Here is a 20,871-nt window from a genome sequence, read left to right as displayed (position 1 = left end):
AGGGCCTTCAGTAGGAACTCAATAAATGTTTGCTAAATTGAATTATCAAAATGATTTATGGGATTTTTCAAAGCGAAGGATCATGAGTTAGACTATTTTTTTTATATCCTTTGAGCTCTAATCATACTATTATGTGTTGACACATGCTTGATAAATATTTATGGAATTGAACTGAGATGTGTGTACTAAAGCTCAGTCTATAGTTTGTCCGACTTGTTTGAAGCATTAGAAAAAATCCATATCCAATTACAACAGTAAATCATGTGTAAAGTTGTCAGGGAGTGTTATAATGACACCTTTCTCCCCCTTTCTATCTAGGGAGCAGTAATGAATGAAATGGAAACAGAGCTCGTCGGAAGTGACAAATACGCTGCAAGATTTGGGGAATCTATAGTTAATCTTGGTGACATTGATAACGATGGCTTCGAAGGTAATTACAAGTATCCAATCTGGTACTTGATTTCCGCTCTGAAAATGGTACATGGAAGAGAATTTGACTGGAGTTTTATGTTGTTTGTCTTTCTATAGAAAGTTGAGCCAGAAGGTATGCTAAGTTTTTTTCTTTTTTTAGTCTTTTCCTCAGTTGTCAGCTATTGATTCTTACTGTCGTTAGTAGAGGATGATATTCAGAATACCATATGTCATCGATTCTAAGGCACCATGGTTATAAGAGTGGCATTTTTTGTGTCCCAAACAATGCTATTAAATTGTGACCCATGCATTTTTCTATTTTAAGGATTCTGATTTCAGAAATGTTAAAATGTCAAAAACAAAAAGTATATCATAGACTCAGATCATATTCTTTAACTAACAGTACAGTAAAGACACGGGCAAAACCTAGTGAAGGCTGGCTGCAGAGCTGGAGCAGGGTTCTGGAAGCCCCCTGCTATGCCAGGTGTTCCTTGTTCAGCTGTTGCACTGTGGGAGGGTGGGAGGGATCCCAGGGTTGAGTCCTCAGCGGTGGTGAGGGTGCAACTAGCAGGCTCAAGGATAGTAGCTATTTATCAACTGATACGGAACGATTTCAATAATGGAATAGCCAGTACCATCTTAACTGTGCCCATTGCCTGGAGATCACCCCAGCTGCTCAAGTACTTGTCTCTACCAGCCTTCCCCCTTAAAATTTGCTTTTTACAGTCCAGCACTGAGTGATAACCAAGTCTGTTAAAACTGGGCATGAAATGATGAATAGGTTTGAAAGAGAGTGTGCAATTCCTGGAGTTCAGCAACTAAGTATTTGATATTTATTTTCAGAGCTAGAATTATGTCATTCTTGACATTTGGTATATGGTAATATTAGGTCAAAACTTACATGGATGCTGGAAATTAGTGACGTGAGTACTGTAAATTCTCATGTCTTTAATTACTTTTTATGCCTAAGAGCTTTCTTTATTCTACTTTAAATGTCTAAAATGTTACTCTGCAAGGAGAAAGTTAGTGGGTTGTTGAACATATGCTTTCAATGAACCCTATTAAATGTAATTTGCTATACAAACAGTTTTTGGTGGTCTTTAGGGTTTTCTGTACAGAAAATCAGAAAATCAGCAATAGTGACAGTTTTATTTCTTTCTGTCCAATTTGGATCCCCCCATTTTTTTTCTCTTATGTGCCTAACTGCTCTGGCTAGAACTTCAATACTATGTGGAATAAAAGTGGCCAAAGTGGACATTCTTGAATTGTTCTCGTATTAGATGAAAAGGTTTCAGCTTTTTGTCATTGACTGGTGTTAGTTATTGCACTAGTCATACATGGCCTTTATTATGTTGAGGTATGTTCCCTCGAGACCCACTTTGTTGAGCATTTTTATCACAAATGTATGTTGAACTTAGTCAAATGCTTTATTCTGCATCTATTGAGATGATCATATAATTTTTATTTTTGGTTTTGTTAGTGTGGTGTATCATGTTGATTGATTTGTGAATATTGAACCATCCTTGCATCCCTGGAATAAATCCTATTGGCCAGAATGTGTGATCCTTTTAATGTACAATTGAATTTGATTTGCTAATATTTTACAGAGGAGTTTTATAGCTCTGTATACCAGAGATATTGGCCTACAATTTTATTTTCTTTATTTCTCTCTGTGTGTGTGTGTGTGTGTGTGTGTGTGTGTGTAGTGTTCTTTTCTAGTTTTGGTATCAGGATATTGCTGGTCTCATAACATGAGTTTGGAAGCACTTTTTCCTTTTCAACTTTTTGAAAGAGTCCAGAAAGATAGGTATTAAATTTTTTAATGTTTGGTAGAATTCACCAGTGAGGCCATATGGTTCTGGGCTTGTGTTTCTTGGGAGGTTTTTAATTATCAGTTCAATTTCCTTACTAGTAATCAGCCTATTCAGGTTTCTTCATGTTCCATCTTGGATGATTGTATGTTTCTAGGAATTTATCTATTTCTTCTAAGTTGTCCAACTTGTAGGCATATAATTGTTCATAGAATACTCTTATTCTTTTTATTTCTTTGTTGATCCCATTGGTTGTTAAGTAGCATGTTTTTTAATTTCTATGTATTTGTGATTTTTTCCAGTTTTCTTCTTATAATTGATTTCTAGTTTCATACCATTGTGGTCAGGGTATATATCTTGTCAGATATGATTTCAATCTTTTTAAATTATTATGACTTGCTTTGTTGCTTAACTTATTTGCCCTGGAGAATGTTCTATTTGTCCACTTGACAAGAGTCTATATATTGCTGTTCTTGAATGGAATGTTCTGTATATATCTATAAGTCTATCAAGTCTAATGTGTTATTTAAAGTCCATGTTCCTTATTGATTTTCTGTTTGGAAATCATTGCAAGTAGGATATTATAGTTTCCTATTATTTGTATGCTGTCAATTTCTCCCTTTAGGTCTGTTAATACTTGCTTTATATATTTAGGTGCTCCTATGTTTGCTTCATACATATTTACAAATATTATCTCCTCTTTTTGGATTTACCTTTTTATCATTATGTAATTCCCTTTTCTGTGTTTTATTATAGTCTTTGTTTTAAAGTCTATTTTGTCTGATATAAATATAGCTACTCGAGATTTCTGTTGGTTTCCATTTACATGGAGTATCTTTTTCCATTCCTTCCCTTTAAGTCGGTGTGTGTTCTTATATCTGAAGTGAGTCTGTTGTAGGCATTATATAGATGGGTCTTGTTTTATTGGTGGTTTTTTCCCTTTTTTGATCCACTGAGCTGCCCTGAACACTTTAGATGAATAATGTCCCTTCTATGTTGAGTGACCGAGTGCTCATATGACTTATGATATAGGTGAAGGAACAGATGAGATATAGAGAGGTTAAAAATTGGGCCGAGCATAACAGCACAGCAGCAATGCTGGGGTGAGGCCCCGGAGGCCTGGCTCTAGAGCCCATGCTCTTACCCGTTCTGTTAAACTGCCTCTCAGACCCATTCACTCTGCCTCTTCCAGGCGCTCACTATTCTGTACAACCCTGGACACTGTTGTGATGATGTTAGTATTTTGTAATTTTTTTTTTCTAGTGAGAAAAGTGTTTTTTACACAAGGAGTTCCTTATGTGATATGAATTAATGAACATGAAGGTTAGTTTTCAGAGTTGCATTCTTTGGATCAAGAATTTATTTTTCCACCTTTTAAATTCTTGAATAGATGTTGCTATTGGAGCTCCACAAGAAGATGACTTGAGAGGTGCTATTTATATTTACAATGGCGGAGCAGATGGGATCTCATCAGCCTTCTCACAGGTAGGAGGCAATTCTATTTTCAAAAGGAGCGTTGGTAATAAAAGCTTCTTTAAAATTCCCAGTGTTAATTTGGACTTATTTTTCTTAATTTGCTAAATTAAGTTCTAACACTTAATATTCTATTTTACCATTTTCTATCATTATAGTAAATAGGCTCATTTTTAAGGGCATTAATGAGTCTTTGGAACCATTTTCCCCCCATAAATAAGAGTTCTAGATCACTCCCATTCTATTTTGTCTTTAACCAATTAAAGCTTCCTCTCTGCATTTCATTAAATTTATATTCTGAGGTAGTATCTATAGTATTCCAAATAAGCCCATTTAGATTTCATTAACTGTGTCATGTCTTGTGGCTAAAGTCCCATATTTCATGGAGATCACACAGGGAAAGCAAACACTCAAATAACACTCTGTGTTCCTTTCAGTGGAAAGCACTTCTCTTTTATAGTTTGAAAAGTAGGCCATTTCAGTGCATAGAAAAAACCTGCATACACATGTAGAGAAGACAAGCTTTTCTAATGATACTTTTATGGAAACATCAGCTAATACTGTTATTTCCGATTAGGCAAAAATAGGCATGTAGCTTTCCATATTTAACATGAAATGTATGTATTTGTCTAGTAAAAATACTGACTTTCTAGGTATGGATAGCGTCCTGATACTTATAAAGAAAGCACTATCTAGACATGAAATTAGACACATGGGATAGGAAGCACATAACTTGAGTTGTGCTTGTCAAGTACTGAGACGCAATATGGCTAAATAGGTGACTTTCCACATAAGCCTAAACTGTGGGCTCCACTAAGTGATTAGAAGTGTCTTATTTTCCAGATTACTGGTTTGGTAATCCCTGTTGGCCAGGGAGTGAATACAGACCCTGAGAGAAGGCTGGGGAGTCATGACTGTTACAGAAGATCTGTACTACGTAATTTCCCTTGTTCCCAAAATAAAGGAAGGAATTTTTTTTCTTATCACAAAATAGATGTCAACTCCCCACTGAAAGCAGGAAACTTCTGTTTCTCTTGCATACAAGTAGTTAATCTAACTAAAAGACATTTTGTTCCTAAGTGTGCCAGGACATGGGAAGACTTCTTATTTAAATTATGGCTTCTCTGAGATAGTAGGTGTTCAAACACATTTCTCATTCAACTTACCTATTTTTCAGAGAATTGAAGGGCTTCAAATCAGCAAATCCTTACGTATGTTTGGACAGTCTATCTCTGGGCAAATTGATGCAGATAATAATGGATATGTAGGTAAGTATAAAATCTACCTTACTTTTTATATAGGAATAAGCTCTATTGTGGATGCTTCTATTTATTGAGAAGTACATAAAAGAGTTCTAATTTACCAATACATTTTTCCTTCATTTTAAAAGCTTTTTTCAATTCAAGGATTGGTCTGAAATAATCAAGTAATTTCTGTTATTTATCATTTTATTCCTTCTTCTTTAAAAAATTAAAAGACTCGTAAAGATAAATGAAATGTATGGTGATGAAAAGAAAGAAGAGTCTTTTTTGTGTAATTTGAAAGATTTCTGGGTGAATGTTCCTAGTCCAAAAATTGGATTTTCATTTTATATCATATTATGTTTATATTATATTATAAAGGGATGAAGGGCATTGTAACTGAGTAGATTCAGACAAATGTGGAATAAATCTTAAGATGTAAGCATGTATTTTCTAATTAATATTCTGTAAACAGTGTTTTGATATAGTCAAAAGGTGATATGTAGCTAAGTATTTCTGACTGAAAAGTTACTCTCTTTGACTAATGATGATCATTAATCCATGTTGTTTTTTATCTTCCAGATGTAGCAGTTGGTGCTTTTCTATCTGATTCTGCTGTGTTGTTAAGGTAAGGTTGATGCATCTTGCTGCTTACTGACAATTGGGCTTAATTGTAAATGATGGGAGGCAATTTTTAAAATCAGCAACGGTGGTGACCCGGTAATGCTCTTTTTGGTATTCCGAAATTTAGTTATTGAATTTTGGAATACTTTTCCCACCTTACATAGATATAATTAATATAATCAGACAAAGTCAATATTTTTAGAAATTTAAATGAAAATCCCTCTTGATTGATGCATGAGAATTTAATTGAGTTTCTGTGCACATACTATTAATGAAGCAGTTTCATGAAATTACTTGGTCAATGGAAACTGACAAAACAAATGCAATTCTTTTCCTAAGGAAAAATAATTCTGTAATTAATATTGCTAATTTTATTCCCTCCTTAGGACCAGACCTGTAGTGATTGTTGAAGCTTCTTTAAACCATCCTGAGTCAGTAAATAGAACAAATTTTAACTGTACTGAAAATGGATTGCCTTCTGTGTGCATGGATCTAACGCTCTGTTTCTCATACAAAGGCAAAGAGGTTCCAGGTTATATTGGTAAGGGTGCCCTTACAAAATTAATAGAAGGTGTACTTTACTCATTAATCTCATAGTCATCTTTTGAGCCCTCACTCTGTGTCACCACAGACGGCTACTTTAGGCAGGAGAGAGCAGTCACCTGATAGCACACCTTTCTCCCCGCATCTTTCAGATTTTCTTGTTATTCTAACCTATGAGTGGGGCACATTAAGAGGTTACAGTTGTTTAGGAGTTATGATTAGCAAATTAAGAGTATCACTTGCTGTATTATTTAAAGTGAACTGAGCTTAATCTGTAAGAGCTTTTTAGATTAGAAAGAACATCACCACAGCTCCTCTGTTTTACTGGGCTCCTTAAAGCCTGGTGTTGGCGTAAGTTGGAAACCTGGGGAGAGAGGTTTTTCCTTTATATTCTATCCTGTTTGAGTAATTGAAGAAGCTTATCTGAAGTCTAGACCCTGATTCTACTTCTCAAAAATAACACACATCCGTTAAGGATTTATTGCGACTCTCAGCTCCTGGGTTCGCATGCCCATTTTTCTACACATAGGCAACTAACTCTCAGTCATCTGCTCTGTAGATAGTAGCATTGATATGGCTCATCCAAAATTGTGGTTGATCCCAAGTCACAAATATGTGATTTGATAAGTATTACATTTTTTTACTAGCAAGTTAATGTTGCTAATTATGTTATATTAAAGCTAGTATGAGAATGACTACTAAGGAAACTAGCCTATGGTAGGGGAGGAGCGTACCTGGGTTTATCATTTGGGCATCAATTATTCACAAAGTTCATGAGCCCCACAAGACCTGTCAAGAGTTGATTGTACTCATGACCCTGTGGTCTATACTCATGACCCTGCAGTCTGTACTCATCTAAACATCACGAAGGGCAGCAAATACTGAGAAGAACTATGGATATGTAACAGATGTAACAGTCTGAATTAGCCTGTAGTGAGGAGGCCAGAATGGCCTAGCATCTCTATTTGTCATCAGACTCATTTTTTATAGCACTCTGCAGAAGTGCTGGCTAGAGATGCAATGATAGGACTGTGGGAAAACCCTTCAACTGGTTCTTGATTGGAGAGGTGGCAGTTTGAGAGTGTGACCCCAGGAACACAGGAACACAGACAAGCTGATGAGTTATCCAGAAGATCCATGTTAAATCTATAGGATGATTTCCCTGTATGTAAAATCAGTATTTGTTGTACTACCAATTCCACTGCCACCAGATGTTTTTAATTGATTGAAAAATATATATATGAAATTCATAAATAACCACACATTGTTACAAAAACATGCTTTATAGTTGTCACAGAATGACTCCTTGGGAAAAATAATTAACATTAAGCTTGTTTAATAAATCCAGGACATTGTTGCCTCTTACTGTGAGCGAATTTTTGTTCACTTTTCTCCATTTCCTTTTGTCTGAATTTGCAGATGGCTGTTTCAATTGCAGCTCCATCTCTAAGGCATTGAATCTCAGTTATTGTGATTTTGAAGCCAATTGATTTGGACTTTATTATTTATCTTCTAAATAAAAGGAAGGTTAACAGATTTATTTGAAATTTATAGAAGTAGTATGGATTTATACTTAGGTTTCCTTGAAATAAGTATATAAATCCTCATAGAAGAGTTAGTTACTCCTAAAATGTAAATGAACACTTCAGGAATTATGTAAATTCTTTAGAATATCACTTAATGAATTATTTCTCCTATATAAGTCACAACTCAGCAGACTATTAGATGCAGCTTATTTAGCAAAGATCCCTTTTAAATTCAAGAAATGGCCCTTTCTTGATAATAACTGGCTTAGAATTTTTTTATTGTAGATTTTCCTTAATATTATTGTTTTTTTGCTTACCGAAGATCATTAGCAGATGATTATTTTCTACGTGAGATTTGAAATAAGTTCTTACCAAACTGCCAAAATATTTATTGCAAGAATGTCTATCTATATTTGTTTATTTTTCCATAAATAAGCACTCGAAGTTCAAACTAGAAACCAATAAAACCATGTAGGAGACTAATCAGGGCCTAGGGCTGGAAGAGAAGACATCTTTAAATAAAACTGTTTATATAGGTCTGATTTTTGAATCCTGTGTTCACTTTGCACTAAAAAGGCCAACAAATAAGTCAAAAGAAAAATAACCCCTCTAATTAGAAACAAATGGAAATAAATGAACCTAACAACATATGAAATTAATTATATAACCACTCAAGATAGAAATATTCCAAGTGACATTTGAGCACTGCACTCTACCTACTTGTTTAGCCAGATGTTCTAAGGATAAAAAGGACTCCAAAGAAATCAAACTTTACTCAGGACTTTTATCATTAGTAATAATTCTGGTATTGTAGTTTTGACATATTTACATATAAGTGGATTAAGCAAATAACTAAAGATTTTAACATTGTTAAAAATAGAAACCTAGAGAAAAATTTATAAATTTTTTATTTATAAAAATAACTTGTAATTTGTATTTTTAAGTTCCCTCTTTCATATTTAAGGCTAGTTTTTAAAAGCTATTTATTGAAGAGAATTTAAGATATTTCAATATTCTCCATAACTTTGACTATTATCACTCCGAAAATAATAAAATAAATGCTTTTAGAAATTATTTCTATTAACTGCAGTTCTCTCTACATTTTTGCAGTTCTGTTTTATAACATGAGTTTGGATGTGAACAGAAAGGCGGAGTCTCCACCGAGGTTCTACTTCTCTTCTAATGGAACTTCTGATGTGATTACAGGAAGCATGAAAGTATTCAGCACAAAACCTGCCTGCAAAGCATATCAAGCATTTATGCGGGTAATGTAGACGTTTTTATTAATGGATGTGTAAACTGCAGTATTGTCAGTACAGTAAAACCTTAGTGCATTGGTATCTTTTTATAAAATACAATTAAAAGCAAATGTTATCTCCTCCTGAACTAGCTGATCTGTTGCTCCAGAGCTGAAATGTTTGTCAAAATGTTTGATAACAGCCCGACTGGCGTAGCTCAGCGGTTGAGCACAGACCTAGGATCCAGGAGGTGGAGGTTCGATTCCCAGGCAGGGCTCATGCCCGGGTTGCGGGCTCCATCCCCAGTTGGGGGCGTGCAAGAGGCAGCCAATCAATGACTCTCTCATCATTGATGTTTCTTTTTCTCTCCTTCTTCTCTCTAAAATCAATAAAGATATATTTTAAATATATATGTATATATATATATTTTTAAATGTTTGATAACCTGTGACCTGGATAATCACAGTTCACTTTTTGCATCTTCTTTATTTCACATTTATTACATTTTACTACATCACTATTTTAAAAGATTTGCCTTTTCCTGTCTTCAGTTGCAATTTTCCTGCCCCTGTTTATGCACTTGCCTAGACATGTACGTACTGAACTGTTCGGCTGAGCCTCATCGAGTAGGGTTCTGAGGAGGGTGTTTGCAGGGAGCACGGGGAGAGGAGGCAGGAGGTAAGGAAGTTGGTTTGTCTTTCATGTGGCTCTAACAAAGCAGAATCCAACAGGACCGCTCTTGGACTACGTCATTGTCTCCCTGCCAGCGCTGTCAGCGGCGTCAGTGGGATCGTGCACAGTTGTGGTGGGGTAGGGATCAGCTGCGCGCTAGGGCGACGGCTTTCACGATGGCTGGGCTGTGGCCTGCCAAAGCACAGCTGATTTCATGTTCCTTTTATTAAAGCACTCGTTCCCAAACGGATCATCGCGTTCATTGCATTGGTCAAATTTTATCAGATGAAGCAGTGCCAGGTCTTTTTCATTAGGGAATGGTGTACTTCATCAGAAAATCTATTGTCACAAAAAAAGCCAAACCATTCCCAGGAGCCCTTTCTGGGATTTCCAATAGGAGCCTCAGTTTAGAACTTAATTTTCCCTTAGGTACTTATTCCAAGCAAATGCGAACAAGCATCAGGACTCCAGTACACTATTAAATGCTAAGAGCACTAATCCCTATGCTATTTCCTCATTTCCCTGAACAGTTTTTATTGCTGTACTTGAATAAAGCTATCAGATGGTTGGGAGCCAAATGTACAGAATGGTATTAATGTAACCATCATTTATATGGTAGAGATTGAAGAACTTTTTTTTAAAAATTCTACATAGTTGTGATTTCACTTAGGTTAGTCCATTTGAGAGACTAACATTGAGACCACTTTAAAGGCAATAAAAGAACCAATATTAGACATTTACAAAGAAACATATTGTGTTGAATGTATACAGATGGCAATAAATTGATCTGATTTATTTAAGCCTGTTTCTTGGCATTGCTCCTGTGAGTAAGTGTTTGTCAAAATTGTATACTTTCTTCAGAATAAATTTGTAGTAGAAGTTACATTTTAGCAGAGGTTTCTGTGTTTGTTGCTTATATACTTGTGTTACCATGGTATCAATGGCAGTACATTATAGCCATTGATTTGGGGCCATATCATCAATGTCAAACAGAACACTTAGCTTTGGGTTGGTACATAGTGGCGATTTTTTAAAAATGTAATTGTTTCTTCCAATGTCTTTTCCCCTTCCTAAATTACCTTGCTTTTGTTTGGGTCTAACTTGTACCCATGGTCATAAAGTGAGATTAGTCAGATGGTTATAGACATTTCCCGTCACATCCAACCTTACAGGTTACAGTAGATGAGCAGTAATGATTAACCAAGGCTGTGGTTTGCCAAAGAAGTGAAGCAGACAAAGGGCCCAGAGAGTCAAGGAGGTATGCAAGGGAGCGTTCACCATAAATTTTAAAGAGGGTAAGGAGAAGGGAGGACATCAAGAGAGTAAGGGACAGGGAAAAGTTAAATTGGAGATTCCAGTGGGATCAGCAAATTATTGGAATTGAGTATTAAAGGGAATAAGCTGGAAAGATATCAATATTACATTAACAGTCATTAGAGACCTGAAGTTGAGGAAAAGACTGAATTTTGCTTTTATTCTTGCTCACAATTCCTTGGTTATGTCACATAAATGAAAGCTTTTAAACCTGCTTGTATTTACAAAATCCATCACATTCTTTGATGGTATAGGACTTAGCTACTAAAAAAATTCAAATCTCACAAAAGTTGGGCTTCATTAAATATTTTTCTTTTAATCACACATTCTCTAGTTTCATACACTGAATCTTGGAATACAGGAGACATTTTTAACAATCTAATAAGGACCTATATCTCTGGCATATCCATTTTCTAGTGTGTTATTTTTCTGAGACTATGGTCATTTATCTGGTTGGTAAGAATATTAGTTTTCTCAAGTCTCTTTAATTTAATCATAATTAAAACAGTTATCACATAGGATTTTTTTTATGTGTATGGTCAAAATTTGCTACTAAAAAAATAAAAAGGAAGGCAGAAATTATTTTTTTCTTATAAAACTCCATTGAATTTTAGTTGCTTATAATTATGCCAAGCTTTAATTTTTTGCTATTAGAGCCATAAAAATTATTAGATTTTATGAAAGTATAACCTAGGATTTAGAGTTGAGAGTTCATAAAAAGTTTCCGTGATGTAAGTGAAAGGATTCGTTTTTTATACCTTAAAGGTTTTTTTTCGTTGTTTTTTTTTTTAAATTCTCTTCTTCTAGACATCACTCTTCCCTCAATGAAAATGTTTTCCCATCCATGTAAATGTATGAAATGAACTTTTGTTTTTGCTGTGTTCAAATACAAAACTTTATTAGATCTTAGAGATGTCTTGGGACAAGATCTTAAGACAAGGGATCATTTTGAGGCTATTTTGATTTAGAGAAACCCAATTGACAATTGCTAACAGTTTTTAGAAATATGGGAGCAGCCATGGAAGTGAGATGTCTCTTGAGATTTTCCTAGAATGCACTTCTTGGTTGACTTGATGGAATCTCTGCACCAAAATATTCACTGATGTTTGGGAAAAGAAAACAGGGTGCTACATTGGCATAACAAATGAAGTAACAAGATTCCCTTCCTGCCTATAGTATTTTCAATAAAAGCTAGAAATATCTAGCTTAGTCATCGCACCAGGAATGCTTATTGGTATCCAGAGGGCCCATGAATACAGTGGCCTTAGCATGTTATATAAAAATTATAAAATCAACCTGCCAACCTGTTTAGTGAATTAGTTCATTCTTTTCTTTCCCTTGGCTTTCCTAATTTCTGGATTTTAAATTTCTGAAATAAAGGAATTTTATTTTGTTATATAGCTCTTTTGGTGCTTTCTAAAAGCCATCTTTTTCAGTAATAACTTGAAGGAAATAAATGAATATTTAATTAGTAAATATATTTTATTTCTATCTTATATATTTTATTTGCTTATATAAACACATAGTTTAGTGCGGTGCCATTGCTCTGAAGCAGTCATATTTTAATTACAGCACACTATGGACCGATTCATATATGCACACATTTCTTTCCATTCTAGATAATTATGTTATTCTAGAAGTGAACTGATTATCCCAGCATATTTTAATTCTTTGTTAGATTGCAGGGTCTTTGAAGACAGAATATCATCTTTTGCATGTTTGTGTTCTTCTTAGAACTAATATATTACATAAGGCAGAAAATCAATATTTAATCAATTTATGGATAATATCTTCTCGATGCTATTTAAAGGATTTTGTGAGGGAAAATCTGAGCATGTTCTATTGATATGATGGTTGGGTCACCTTTCTTGGGGGTGTTGTATTTTCTCAGGAAATTGTAGTGCTGGATGTTTGATAGTTCACCTCCTGATTCAAGTTACTAGGTACAGTGATTATAATTACACATGGTTCTGCTCGCTTAGGTTCCAGTCTATGCCTCAGTCTTTTTCCCAACCTGTCCCCCACGTTGGTACTAGAGGGGCATTTCAAGAAACTCAAACCTGATCATATTTTGTGCTCAAAATTCTTGCCATCCCCTTTCAAGTAGGTGGCCCTACTTCTTCTGTGCTTGTGTATGCATATGTCTACCACATGCATCTACCACACTATATGTGTGGATTGATGGGTTGTAGACTGTGACATAGGTATCAGCTTTCAGTTTTATGTCCCCAAGTCTACCTTGTACACTGTAGGTCTATGAATAATACCTTTAAATGTTTATATCGCAACATCATTTTTCATTCAGTAATATTTTATAAATATTTCTGGCCCCACCCTTTAAGTACATCCCTTCATACATAAGCACAGTAGGAGGGCATGGGCTTACAGCTTGATTCTCAAGTTGGCCATAAATACAAATTTTTATGAAAGTCAAACAAGAAGGCAGACTTTCTATAATTTCAGGATGTGCTAATTTGCATGCTTGTGGGTGCACTATTTTAGGTAATTGTCCATAAAAATGTGGCATGGAATTTTCATTATTTTTAATATAGATAGCACATGCCTATCCAAATTAAAAATTTTAAGCAAACCTACTTTTTTCCTCCCAAATACTTAATTAGTCACTTTAAGACATTTTTGATATAGCATTTGTCCTTAGGTGGAGCTGTTAAAGTTAAATAAGTGTGAATATCTGTCAAGTACAGTTCTTGCAAGAGTGCACGTACATTTTATATATTGTGAGAAAAGCATAATTAATAGCTAATTAGGATAATGAAAGTAATATACAACAGATGTAGAGAAGACCTTGTGGAAAATTAGTATGAATTAGATAACATGTGATTTGGTCAAAGCAAGCTTGTTGAGAAGAATTAAAACAGTGGACATGTGGAGGGACAATCAGTGGCTGTCTAGCTCCTACACCTAGGGGATAATTTAATCAAGTTTGCTATTGTAACACTCAGGGCTTCAAGCTGTTTCATTTTCACAAGTTGATAACTTGGATTTTGGGCCTTGATTTGCAGCATTCCTATATGCTCAAGGTTTCATATGGAGATGATCATTTATCAAGTAATTTTATAAAATCGTCTCCACATATAAGATCGGAAAAGTAATGAGAGCTCTTGAGTACTCTGATTCATGCTCCAAATTTTCAGGGTCCCACTTAACACAAGTCTCATACTTGTTGTGTAACTCATTTTCTTTTTAGTGTTCATTGCTTGGCAGTAGTCTAATTTTCTTTTTTCTTATTGCTTCCAAATGTTTTCCCGAATTTCTTATTATAAGAAACTGAAATTTAGTAATTCCTTGTTGCTTTATATAGCTACATTTTTATTTTATTTTATTTTTTAATTTATCTTTATTGTTGAAAGTATTACAAATGTCCCCCTTTTCCCCCCAATGATCCCCTCCACCCTGTACCCCTCGCCCCAGGCCTTCACCCCACTATTGTCTTGTCTATGGTTATGCGTATGTGCATATACAGTGGCGCCTCGGTTTCCGAACGACTCTGTGATGATCATTTCGGATTACGAACGCCATAAACCCAGAAGACCTTCGGTTTCCGAGCACGCCTCGGAAGTCGAACATGCCCCGTGGCTTCCGCTGAGGGCGAGACCCTGAGGCCCAGCTGCGGGCTGGGGATCCCTCGGTTTCCGAATGTTTCAGACCTCGAACAGGCTTCCGAAGCGGATCACATTCGGAAACCGAGGCACCGCTGTAAATTCTTGTTAATCTCTCCCCACGCCCCCACCCCCCCTTCCCTCTGAGACTCGTCAGTCTGTTCCATGCTTCTATGTCACTGAATCTATTTTATTCATCGGTTTATTTTGTTCATTAGATTCCACACACAAGTAAGATCATGTGACATTTTTCTTTCTCTGTCTGGCTTATTTCGCTTAGCATAATACTCTCCAGGTCTCCCCATGCTGTCTCAAAGGTAAGGGGTCCTGCCTTTTTACAGCTGCATAGTATTCTGTTGTGCAAATATCTGTGAAGAGGATTGATATGATTTCAATCTTCTTGAACTTGTGGAGACTTGTTTTGTGCCCTGACATGTGGTCTGTGTTTGAGAATGCCCCGTGTGCACTTGAGGAGAATGCCTATTCTGCAGCTTTGGGGTGAGTGTTCTGTGAATGTCCATCAGATCCATCCCATCTAGTGTGTCACTTAGTGTGTCTGATCTAGTGTGTCCTTGTTGATTTTTTGTCTGGAAGATCTACCCAGTAAAGTCAGTGAGGTGTTAAAGTCCCCTACTATGATGTATTGCTGTCATTCTCTCCTTTAAAGTCCTCCAGAAGTTTTTTTGTTTTGTTTCCAGCCTGTGGGAGTCTTTTGTTCTGAGGTAGGTCTCTTGTAGACAGCATATATTTGAGTCTTATTTTCTTATTCATTCAACTACCCTATGTTTTTGTCTTTCTCTGACTGGCTATTTCGCTTAGCATAATGCTTTCCAGGGACACAGACAATAGTGCAGTCAAGGCTGGGGAGGGGGAGGCAATGGAGAGGAGGGGCTCAATGGGGGGGGGAAGAGGGGTGTCTGTAATACTTTCAACAATAAAGATAAAATAATAATAATAATAATAATAAAGCACCAAATCTCCTGGACATAATATATACAGAGAATTATTTTTGTATAGACTCAGTAGAAAAATAAAAAATAAAAAAGTAACTTGCTATATACTATTCATAGCCCATTAAAAAGTATAATTGGAAACAGTTCATAAAGAATATGTTTCATAATAGATATGAAATCAAATGAATCAAATTATATCAAAATGTACTGAAAGATCTAAAAAGAAAACTTGAATAAATTGAGAGATTGTATTTGTACAAGCCTACTAGAGGGCAATGTTAAATAGAATAAAATGTTCATTAGGGCTTTGGAATGATTTACAATGAGTTTATAATGGAAAATGATTATGTTATAATGTAAGTTATAAAAAGTATGCATAGAAAATACCATGGAAGAAAATATTCCCAAATGTAGACCTGTATATATTATTGGATGATTATATTTTTCCATTTTTTATGCTGTTTTTGTGTTTTTTCCAAAAAACAAATGTTTTTGTAATGTGAAAAGTATATACATTCAGGTTTTCTTAAGTTTGATTAAAAGGTAAGAATTTTCTTGACTTCCTTCTGTTTGGCCTAATGCAGAAAAGGAGGAGCTCTCTATTTTTTAAATTGCATGCTGCTTTTTATTTTTAATTCATATGGTTTTAAATTTCCTTAGAAAGACGTGCGAGACATCCTCACCCCAATTCAGATCGTAGCCGCTTACCACCTTGGGCAAGATACCAGCACTAAACAAAGCACAGGGGAATTCCCACCACTTCAGCCAATTCTTCAGCAGAAGAAAGAAAAAGACATCATTGAAAAAACGGTAGGAATATTTTCTTTTATTCAAAAACTGTGATATGTAACTAAAAAATTATTTTTTGAAATATTGCATAATTCTAGGAAAATGAACTCTAAGGTTTTTTTAATTTCATAATTTTTATATAAAAAGATTTGTGATATGTCTTGTTTTTCATTTTTTTGAATTTTTTATATTTCCTTCAGGATATTGAACTGACTATTTTAAAATATGCCTTTAGTCATAGCAGTGATTTCCCATATACATAAAATGTTGAATTTCTCTTCTCAATGGCTTGCCAGTGAAGACGGTATTTTGCTAGAGAGCACTCATAGTGGAAGTGAGTTGTGTTCATGAGTCAGTCATTCCCTGTCTTCATGTGTGTTCAGTTTCTCTTTCTCATTTTCTGTCTCTTCTCTCTCGTTTTCATTTCCCTCCCACTCACCTCACCCACGATTCACTCATGTCTTGTTAGTCAAATTCCCTTGCTGGGCTTTACTCATTTATAGACATACATGTTTATGTTACATAACAGGGTCTCTTTTAAAGTTTAACTGTATACTTTCCAGCCTCATCCCAGGACCAACTGCATTTTGGGGTGGATCCTGCCTTCTAACCAGTGAACTGCTTTTTCCAGTTTATCTTAAAATATATCAGTTTCACTGACAGTGTGTGTGTTTATTTCTGGGAGTCCAGTTGTTCAAAACTTTTCTGTCCAACAACACAAAGACATAGTCAACAGGATGTTCTGGGGTATGGTAAAAGCATTCATTAAAATATTCATGAATAGCATACAGAATGTGCAAGATAAAAGGGACATTCGAAGGCCTAGTTCATATGCTGTCCCAACAACATTGCCCCTAAGTCACTTTAAGACATTTGAACTTACAGTCACCCCTGTCTAATCTACAATATTAGATTGAGTAAAGGTAATAACTTAAGAGCAAATTTTCCTTATACCCATATATAAAAATATTTCTGGAAGTCATTTTTTTTATTCTTCTGTTTAACTTCACTTTTCAATATCAACTGTCTTTAAATGTCCCTTATTATAACTACACAAGCCAAAACCTAAGCAATCTGTAGTTATATTAGAATAATTCACATTTTGACTCTTAGAACAACCTGTTTTACAAATAAGATGGTAGAAAAAGTCATATTTACCTAATCATTTAGAGAAAGATTTACACTTTCCTTGTGTTCTCACAGGTATAGGCGGTCTGCGATCTGACATGCAATTTGACAACACTCCAGTCGTTTGCCACTTCGTGTACCTGGCTCCTTCTCTTACTTTCTGGGTTTCTTTCTTTTCTGCATCTCACTGTTTTTTATCTTTGCCTCTTTTTTTTTTTTTCCTCTTTCTTTCTCTTTCCATTTTTTTCTTTGTCCAGGCTAACTCAGGTCTTCCCATGTACCTTGTAGTATGTCTGGGTCCTATTAAAATGCTCAGAAGTAAGTATATGCTAGAACCTCTATGACAGGCAATCATTTAATTTTGCTCAATGCATGCTTAAAGTGAAATTTCTAAATTTCTACAATTTATTTTTGACAAACATAAAATCGCTGTCTATTGTCTATAAAATTAAGTGCCATGCTCATGTGTAATAAGTGGAATCAAAGTATCAGAAAATTGAGAGGAACTGGACAAAGACTATCTTGGCAAAACTGATAAAACAAGGAGTTATAAATCTGATTTAGTAATATTATCCTTCTCGTGTATCATAGATATGTTAGTCTTTAAAAAACAGAGTTATACCTACTGATTGAACTAAAAATAAAATACAGTCGTGTTTTATTTCCAGATAAACTTTGCAAGGTTTTGTGCCCATGAAAACTGTTCTGCTGATTTACACGTTTCTGCAAAAATTGGATTTTCCAAGTAAGTATAGTTTACTCTTTGTTATTCATCAAGATGGGATAATGTGTGTGCATGTGGGTTTCAAAGAGAAAAAGAAAAAGACTTGGGGGTTAGAAGCATTTAAATAACTGGGAAATAGCAACATTCTACAGAGACAGATGAAGTGACCTATACATTATTCACATAAGTATACACTTAAAGGTGACCACTTTTTGGAAGAACGGGGAATTGTGAGCACCAAGGCTTTATGAAGCATGTTTTAATCTTTTATTGGTAACAGAGAAGATATTTCAGGGTTTAACTGTGCCTCAGGTCATCATCATTAGAACTGTAGTTGTGTTTTAGACACTTCTTAGTGCCTCTTACTAGAATTTTGATGGCAAAGTGAGCTAACCTTCACTGCATAATACTTAGTTTTTTATTACTCAGAAAAAGGATTACATAATTCAGACTTCTTAAATATATATGACACAATTGAAAGGGAATAAACCATCTTGTTCTTCTAAATTCACAGAAGGGGAAGCAGTCAAAATAAAACATACACAGTGTGCTTAGAATAGTGCCTAACATATAGTGAACACTAGATACATGTTGATGGCTGGTATTATTTTATGATGGGAAATAAACCATGATTTTGTCATGTCCAGATCTCCCATATTGAAACTGTTTTGCATGTCAGAGGGAAGATATGAAAATGAGGAGCAGAGGGAGAGAATGCCCAGCTCAGGCTGAGGGATGACTGTGTATGGGAAATGAAAGGGGAGATGGAGGCGTCAGTGACAGGGCAGGAAGTGGGCAACTGTATCGGGAGGCAAGTCTGTAAAGGGAGCAAGTTTCATTGGGACACGTTGGGTTTGGTAGGACTTCTGCATGTAGCTCTCCAGTTGGAAATCTAGTTCAGGATTACTGTGGAAATCCTCTTCATATTCCTGACTTGTGAGAATGCTTGGGGGGTAGAGGAGGTGAAATGTGCATTTCGCAGAGGAAAGAACCAAAGATTAACTCTTGGGGGGACAGATTTATTGAAAGAGCCTAACAAAAATTGGGACTCCCTGTAGGAGACTGAAAATAGCTAAGAGGAGAACTGAGTGCACTGTGAAATAGCCAATATAAAAAGAGGGGCTTCACATTGTAAAATTTTGTAGAGATAGCATAATGACAGAGGAAAGGTCAAGGTAGTTGGCATTTAAAATGTGACTTGTGGGTAAGAAAAAGATATAACTGGCAAATTTTAAGATAGAAATTTCAGTGCAGTAGTAGCTGAATGACAGGATAAGTGCTTAAGGGAAGAAATTATATTGGGAACAAGTGGACTTACCATGCTATTTATGTATCAGCAAAGGCAGAGAAAAGAATAAATTGGGGAGAGAAATTTTCTACTTAAATCCAAGGGGCACTTTTTGCCCCTATTTGAACTCTCTGAAGCCTCTGACAGCTTTTCACTTCCTCTTTTGAATGTCCTTTGCTTTTGTTCCCATGATGCCACCCTACTCCCGTCTCCATTTCTAGCCCCTTTTCCCAGTTGTCTTTGGAGGATTTTGGATTTGGGCTCTGTTGACTCTGCGGATGGTTTCTCACCCTTTCTCACACTCCCGTATTTTCCCTGGATAATCTTACGTGCAGCTGTGACCTCGCCTGGCCTGCCCACACTGCCAATGCCCAAGTCAGTATCTGTGAGTTGCACACCCCCACATCCAGTGGCCTATTGGATATGTCCTGTTAGGCGCCCAGCCAACTGTCCACCAATGATGACACAAAAATTAGTTACCAAAACCAACAACCTGGAGATCGTTCTGCATTTTTCTCCCTTTCTTATCCCTAACATTCAATAAATTAGTAAGTTCTATAATATCACCAAAATGTATTTTTTTGTTCATCATAATTCTCTGTCTCTACCACTATTGCTTCAAAGCAAGCATTCAATCTCCCTAGATCATGGGCTACTGGCCTCTTGCTATTCATTATTCTAATTCCTCTGCGATGATGTCTCCAGAGTGAGCTTTCTCACATAAACCTCAGATAGCACCAGTGCTTCAGTGCTTCATTATAACCTTAAACTCTGAACTCCATAGCATTCATTCTCACCAACTCCCCGGGACCTTTTTCCATTGCTGGCAGACTACTTATAGTTGCTTGGCCATACCATGCTCGCCTGAGCCTCTGTGTCGTTTCACTTCTTCATTTCACTTCTCCAGGTTATCTACTTGATTAACTTTTATTTATCTTGAACATCTCAGCTGTTTCCTAGGTGAAGTCCCTTTTGTCTCCAGGTACATAAACCTAAGTGCCCCTGGTCCCACTACACTTGCACTCACTGCTGTTATCATCTGTCTCCAACACCATCCTTTACGCTGCTTCAAGGCAGATTCCTGTCTTTTCATCTTTGTGTTGCCAGTGCCTAAAATAGTGTCTGGAACACTGTGGGTGACTAATAGATGTTTGCTGAGAAGGGAACAAGGTTCTAGAGAAAACAGCATATAATGGGATCTACTCAGGTGGAAGAGTTATCCTTGGAAGGAAATGAAAACTGTCCTTATCTTGATCTGAGCAGCCGTGAAAAGATGCTTGACATTGATTAAGAAACTCAGTGTGGAAGGAAATAAAATAGAGGGAATACATGGATGGCCGGAGCAGGTTCATGTATGGAAAGTGAGGGTCTTTGGGATGGATCTGGGAACTTGAAAGGCATGGGGAAAGATTCAAAATAGCTGTTATGATAAATGAGATAGGAATCAACTAGGAATGAATGCAAAGTTTGACAGTGTTGAGTACCCTGCTGGGTGGGATCACATCTGGCAGAGAAT

The 20,871-nt window shown here is 35.9% G+C and overlaps 1 protein-coding gene across 1 annotated transcript in view; it reads left to right on the top strand.

The window, feature by feature from the left end:
* Positions 1-20,871, top strand: part of ITGA4 (integrin subunit alpha 4) — a 61,197-nt gene that overhangs the window by 22,063 nt on the left and 18,263 nt on the right. Inside the window, exons 10-17 of the mRNA XM_087819733.1 lie at positions 319-430; positions 3,613-3,707; positions 4,873-4,963; positions 5,519-5,564; positions 5,947-6,101; positions 8,740-8,894; positions 16,087-16,236; positions 18,012-18,088. Of these exons, the coding sequence (XP_087675859.1) occupies positions 319-430; positions 3,613-3,707; positions 4,873-4,963; positions 5,519-5,564; positions 5,947-6,101; positions 8,740-8,894; positions 16,087-16,236; positions 18,012-18,088 (881 nt within the window). The remainder of the gene's footprint in view (positions 1-318; positions 431-3,612; positions 3,708-4,872; positions 4,964-5,518; positions 5,565-5,946; positions 6,102-8,739; positions 8,895-16,086; positions 16,237-18,011; positions 18,089-20,871) is intronic.

This window comes from Miniopterus natalensis, chromosome 8 (assembly GCF_054644295.1).
Source record: "Miniopterus natalensis isolate mMinNat1 chromosome 8, mMinNat1.hap1, whole genome shotgun sequence".
Lineage (NCBI taxonomy): Eukaryota > Metazoa > Chordata > Mammalia > Chiroptera > Miniopteridae > Miniopterus > Miniopterus natalensis.
Note: the sequence above shows the minus strand (reverse complement) of the source record. Positions and strands in the feature narration are given on the sequence as shown.